Here is a 6488-nt window from a genome sequence, read left to right on the forward strand (position 1 = left end):
CCATGGTCGTATCAAAAAATATTTAAAAATGATGATAGTATAAAAAGAAAAAAAGTATGATTTAACAAAAAAAAAGTAGTGATATACTAGAAGGTGGGCAAACAATAGTGGCATATTGCTTCCATTACAAGAGATTTTGTTTTTGAGTTATGAAAACACTGCTATTGTAACGAAATAGTAAAGCCTTGAACATTTACCCTTCCCCAAGAGCTACTTAAAGAGTTGCACCCCATCAAGATAATGTTGCTACAAAAAAAATGCTTTTAAATGTCATAAAATCCAAAATGGTTGCTTACATGATCAAGAAGCGGAGATATAGCACATGCATTTACCGGACGCTCTGTCACATACGTCTTGATAAGAGTTAATGTTCTTGAGTCCCAAAGCTTACAAAAAAAACAAACAAAAATCATTAGGGGCACTAAAAAAACAAAGCAGAAAAAAAATGCAATTAACATTAAAAAAAAGTTATTAAAACAAACCTTAGCTGATTTATCCAAGGAACCTGTGAGGAAATGAGAGCCATCAGCAGACTTTACTAGTGAAGAAATAGTTTTTTGATGGCCAGTCTCTTTGTCCGACTCCTTCAAAAGCTGGCCAGTCTACAAAATGAAGGAAAAACAAATCAGAAACATACAAAACTCTGAAAGAAAACACAAAAGGCAATCCAATCCTATTCTTTCATTCATAAATCCAAATAAGAATGCATATTGGCAGGACCCTAACTAGCCATATTTTGGGAAGATATATTTTATAACATTACATACAGGCCAAAAGCCTAATGGAACACTATCACAATCTCATTCAACACCTCTATGCAATCTCAGTTATAAAGCAGATCGCATTGCCATAATTATGGATGATATAATATCAGTATAACTTTCTAAACTCACAACCACAAAAATAGCAAGGAAACATATGCATGTGGGAAAAAAACCATCAGTTTAAGATAAAAGCTCAAAGTAATACAATAGATATAAAAATCCACTAATATGAAAAGGCAAAACTAAACTGACCTCAGAATCCCATATCCTGACAAATGTATCTTCACCAGCACTTATAATAGTCTTATTTAAAGGTCCCCAAACAGCCCTATTGATCCTCCCTTGAGGGCCCTTAATCGTAAGAATAGAATCACCAATCTCTATTAAACAAAACATAATAAAACAGAGATCTAAGTAACATTTTCACTATCCAAAATCAAGAACAATATTAAGGAAAATAAGCAAACCTTGCATAAACTAGTCATTTAAGTATCAATTTTGATCTGAAGGATTTTCAATAACTAAAATAACCATAATTTGTAGAATTCATGAAAAAAAAGCATGTTACATATGGGGGTTAACCATATCCTGCAAGTGACATAAAATATAAAAGTTCGTTTTATGTAGTCAAATCAGGAACATGAAAGCACTAACAAGAATCTCTTTAAAATATTCTATTGTTTATGTATGTTCAATTGATAATTGAGAGATCACAAGTCAACTTGGATGATGGCAGGCCACTACCAAAATCAAGTATCATATGCTATCTACATTTACAGATCTTTTTTGGAATAATTATAGACAAACTTAACAGCAATTGCCATGGATGATACAACATTGAAAGCAATGTCATTTAACTATTAATTATAAATAATGAAATAGGGTACTTCCATTTTATCTGAATAGCATTGAGCAAACGAAAAAACATCAAAGAAACATTATTAATACTAAACGAAGGCCAAATGTATTAAGAAGAAATTCATATGTTTAGAAAGAATTTTCATCAAGCATGACCTATCAGATGCGTTAGAGTCAATTTTATAAATCAATACAAACTATATCTCAGAAGAATTGATCCGGACAGAAGGAAAAAGCAGAAGAACAAACTACAAAGTTGCCTTACTTTATAAATCCGTTCTTTCATAATAAAAAAATTCTCCCAGAATGCAATGTTAAACCATTAACCTAATCATTTAAAAAATGGCTTTAGATCAGTAATTAAAACATGGAAATGAGAAATTCTAAGTTTTTTTTTTTTTTTTCTAGAAGAAAGGGCGCTGGCGCTTCCTTGCCAAAACAACCCAATCCCAACAAAAGACATAAATTGGAGCCACTCATTAGCCGATGCTTGATAAAATAAAAAAGAATAAGCAGCACAAAGTAAGTAGACAAAAATATAAAGTGCAACGCATAGTACAATCCAGAGATGCCCCAGCTTCGTCAATCACGCGATATTATTGAACAGAACAAAAATCAGAACAGGAAAATCGCAGATTTGACAAAACGTATAAGAGTATGAAAACATACGAGAAACATCACAGCACCAGACAGCTCCGTTGTGACCTCGATAGGTTCCGAGTCGCTCGCCATTATCCGCAAACCAGACGGTTGGGTTATGATCTTTGGCGCAAGAGAACAGAAGATCGCCCTCACGGTTGTATTTGAGAAAAGTCAGGGGCCTCTCGTGCCCCTTCATCAGAATTGGCCTCATCTTTCTCCTCCCCTCGCTCTCTCTCACTCTCAGCTCGATCTTCCCCGACGGCGTCACCCGGTACAAAACCCTAAGGCGGTGAACGGTATTTAATGGGCCACTGTTGCGGGTAGCAGCACACGGCTGTATACAAGAAAAGTTGCAATGCTCATTCCGTACTCCGATGAAATTTTATTTAGGGCTAAATGCTAAATTTTATCTCGGCGCTAAATAAAAAATAAAAAAATTTATATTTTAATGTATGACCAGATTCGATTCGGGTAACACTTGAATAATATACAATAACACGTGAATAACACACAATAACATGAATAAAACGGAATGAATATTCTCTTTTGTTACAGGATAGATTTTAATTTTTTTTCTTCACTGCCCGTGACATGATTTTATTGGAGTCTGCACGTAACTCTACGTCGTGCGGAGTCCGCACGTAACTCTACGTGCAGAGCCCTGATGCAATATTTTATCTGTGTTTTAGATGTTATTGTAAGTTTGGTTGTGTAAGTTATCAAAATTGAAAGTAAGATTTACATCAATTTTTTCATACAAGTCATGGACCTTGTGGATGCAAAAGTTTATTTCAAGTTTAAGAAATTAAAATGGTGGTAATTTTTTGTGTGATATAAAAATCTTTGGTAATATAAATGCAAAAGTTAAAGTATAGGTGCTAGATATGCATATACAAAAATTGGGTGGACGTATGTAAATGCCCAAAATGAAAATATACATAATATATTCTATTATTATGGTGTTTTTTGCGGTATTATTGTGATGTTATTGAGATATTATTGTGAAATTGTTCTGGTGTTATTTGCGTAGTATTGCGACGGTGTCGGTCGTCAAATCGGAGAAAGTTGTTGGTTTAAAATATATTTAATATATATATAATTTTGAAAAGTAAAATTTTAAAATTTGAAAATATGGGACATAACCGATCTCATACAGACAATATTTTAAATAAATGAGCACAACACTACAAGCCATACATTTATCTTGTGGAATAGACACGTTACTTGATAGTGAGACTCGATTAAATAAACTAAAGAATTTATGATACTGTTTTGGTCTGCGAAATATTTTATGTTAACCGACAAGTTCTCATATCTAATATAAAAGATTTGACAAGGTTTATATTACATAGGTTCTTAAAGCTCACTATCAGGGCAAGCCCCAATTGTTAATTACATCTTAAATGACCGAAATAATTCAAGAAAACTTTCGATTTAAATCAGTTGTATTTATCTTCATGAATCTCAAAGTTGAGGATTTCAAGGTTAGACGAAGGGAATTTCAAATTGGAAAGATTGAATAGGAACAATTATTTTCGGAATCCAAATGAAAAAAACTAGGAGATCTCACGGATCCTGAGGAGAACCTCGATAACTTCCCAAGCTATATTATGGTTTGACTTCAATTTCGAGGAAATATTATTAGATGTTCATCATGTCAATTTTTATTATTTAGGGCTTACACTTGCTTGACACTGATCATGCAAATAGTCTGGAAGATATGAGGGTTTAATTTAAAACGAAAGACGACCTCAGAGCCTAATACAAGGTAGGGTTTATATTGCACAATATGGTTGTGCGAAGGTCTAAAGATAAGTTGAGGATTTATGTCGTACTAGATGAGCTACTTCAAAATTCTATGATTTGTTATTTAATTTTAAGGAAATGTTTGTTGATGACGATTTCGTTTGCTCTCTCGAAGATGTTCTTTTATCACCTCATTTGTTCTCTCGAAGATTTTCTTATGTACGTCACCATCTTGCTGCCCGCAGAGTTTGCTCCAAGCTCCTCATCGAAGTGACAACTCCAGGTGCAGTATTTTATAGTTTTGTAGTTTATATGTCAGGTTTGTTAATGCTTAAGTGTTTTGAGGGGATTTTAATTTATGTTAAGCGACATTTGTTACGATTTTAAGGTTCCATCATCTCTGCACCACTACTTTTATTGAGTTTACTTAGTTTAAACAAGTTATCAAGCTCATTTAAACAGGAGAACTTCTGTTACCAGCCGTAAATTACCTCATCCGAGAAATTTTCGTAAACCTAAAAGGAGTATATTATGTTCGTTCATTATTTTGAAAATGTAGATTTAATTTTGAAAGTGTGTTTTTGTTGTTTTCAATTTTGGTTTAGTTTTGCATATAAAGTAAATAAATGCAGGTAGAAAATGTTGTAAGGTAAATAGGAAAAATGTAGTGCATAAAAACGTAAATGCATACATGGCCCTCCACTACCGCTGTATGATTAGGATCATAAAGCATAGTATAGTTTGTAGGGAATTTAAATAAATTAAGGGTAAATAAACAGGAACATTAAATATGAAAAATTGAAAAGTGAGTCGTAAGAAAAAACGAGTAAGTTAAAAAAACCCTTAGTCACATATGAAAGACCGGGACTACTATTTTACAGTACTGTATTTTACAACGCATTTCGCCGAGGTGAAACTAGTTCACTAACACACCTATTAGTGGTTCGAGCCCACACAAAAACGAAGAAATCCTATAGACTCCTGAACTTCTCTTTTTCAGGATGGTTAAACAGACGATCCTGGAATCAAAAAATAGTTGACTTTACTTCCCCAAGGAAGAAATGAGCAAAGCATGCCAACATAAGAAAGGTAATCTTGCCCATGAGAGACATAGACACACTACCAATGTATGAAGACAAGATTTTATGATCTTGATAGAGAGAGAAACTCCTCCCCAGCAGAGTCGCCATAAATTGACGGTCACCAAATCGCACCGAGCCCCCCCCTCTCACACTCTCTATATATATATATATATATATATATATATATATATATATATATATAGTTTAGAAAAGTAGTATTTTAATTTTGAAATTACGAGACTGAACAGATCTCATATCTGCAATAGTTTAAATGATCGAGCACAACACCCAAAGCGATGCATCTATCCCAAAGAATAGATATACTACTTCTTGGTGAGACTCGATTAAATAAAATAAAGAATGTATGACATATGTTTTAGTCTACGAAAACCTTTTATGTTGAACGACAAGTTCCTCTATCTAATATGGAAGATTAGATAGGGTTTATATTAAGCTGGATAGTTAAAGTTTTCTATAAGGGCAAATCCCTATAGTTAATTACATCTTAAATGATCGAAGTCACTTAAGAAAACTCTCGATTTAGATAAGAAAATAACGCCTTCATAAGTTTCAAAAGTTTAGGATTCTCAAGGTCAAACAAAGGGGTGTCAAATGGGAGAAGGTCAAATTTGAAGCATTTATTATGGAATCCAAAAGAAGAAGATCATGGGATGTCACGGATCCTGAGGAGAACATTGTGACTTCCCAAGCTATCCTATAGTTTGGCTTCAATTTTGATGAGATGTTATTAAATTTTTAATTCTGCCAATTATTATTATATAGGGCTTACATTTGCATGACATAGTCATATAAATAGCATGGAAGATAGGAAGGTTTATGTCACAACAAGTGACAATCTCATAGCCTAAGGCAAGTTAAGGCTTAAATTGCACAACATAATTGTGCAAAAGCCTAAAGATGAGTTGAGAATTTATGTCGCACTAGGCATACAATCTCGAAGTCCTATGGCTTGTTATTTAATTCTAAGGAAATTTGTTGTTGAAGATCCACTTGTCGTGTTGCCCACGGTGTTAGCTCCAAGCTCGTCAAGTAGTAATTCTAATATCTAAGGTTCAAAAGGTTTAACCACATGTATATTTCAATGTTTTGTTTTGTTATGTTCAAATGTCTTATTTGGGGGAGGGAGGTTAAAGTTGATTAGAGCTACTCTGGTTAAGATCTCACGGTTCCCTCGTTATCGTGCCGCTATTTTCTTTTGAATTCATTTAGTCTAAATAAGTTGTTAAGCTCATTTAAACTGGGGAGATCTCGTTAGCAATCGTGGGTTACCTCATCCGAGAGACTCCCATAATCCAAAAAAATGTATTGTGATATTATGTTATTTTTTGTTTTTGTTTTGAAAATGTTTGTTTAATTTTGAAATTTTTGATTGATT

At 33.5% G+C, this 6488-nt stretch overlaps 1 protein-coding gene across 1 annotated transcript; it reads right to left on the minus strand.

Moving 5' to 3' along the window:
* Window positions 1-296: 296 nt before the first annotated feature.
* LOC110027994 (eukaryotic translation initiation factor 3 subunit I-like) lies at window positions 297-2617 on the minus strand (the record flags this gene model as incomplete). Its single annotated transcript, XM_020729671.1, has 4 exons — window positions 2292-2617; window positions 1017-1174; window positions 483-602; window positions 297-386 (listed from the first exon to the last, which is right to left on the minus strand). Coding segments are annotated over exons 1-4 (552 nt in total), but the record flags the coding sequence as incomplete, so codon positions are not given.
* Window positions 2618-6488: the final 3871 nt, after the last annotated feature.

The sequence above is a fragment of the Phalaenopsis equestris genome, unplaced genomic scaffold (assembly GCF_001263595.1).
Source record: "Phalaenopsis equestris unplaced genomic scaffold, ASM126359v1 Scaffold000478, whole genome shotgun sequence".
NCBI lineage: Eukaryota > Viridiplantae > Streptophyta > Magnoliopsida > Asparagales > Orchidaceae > Phalaenopsis > Phalaenopsis equestris.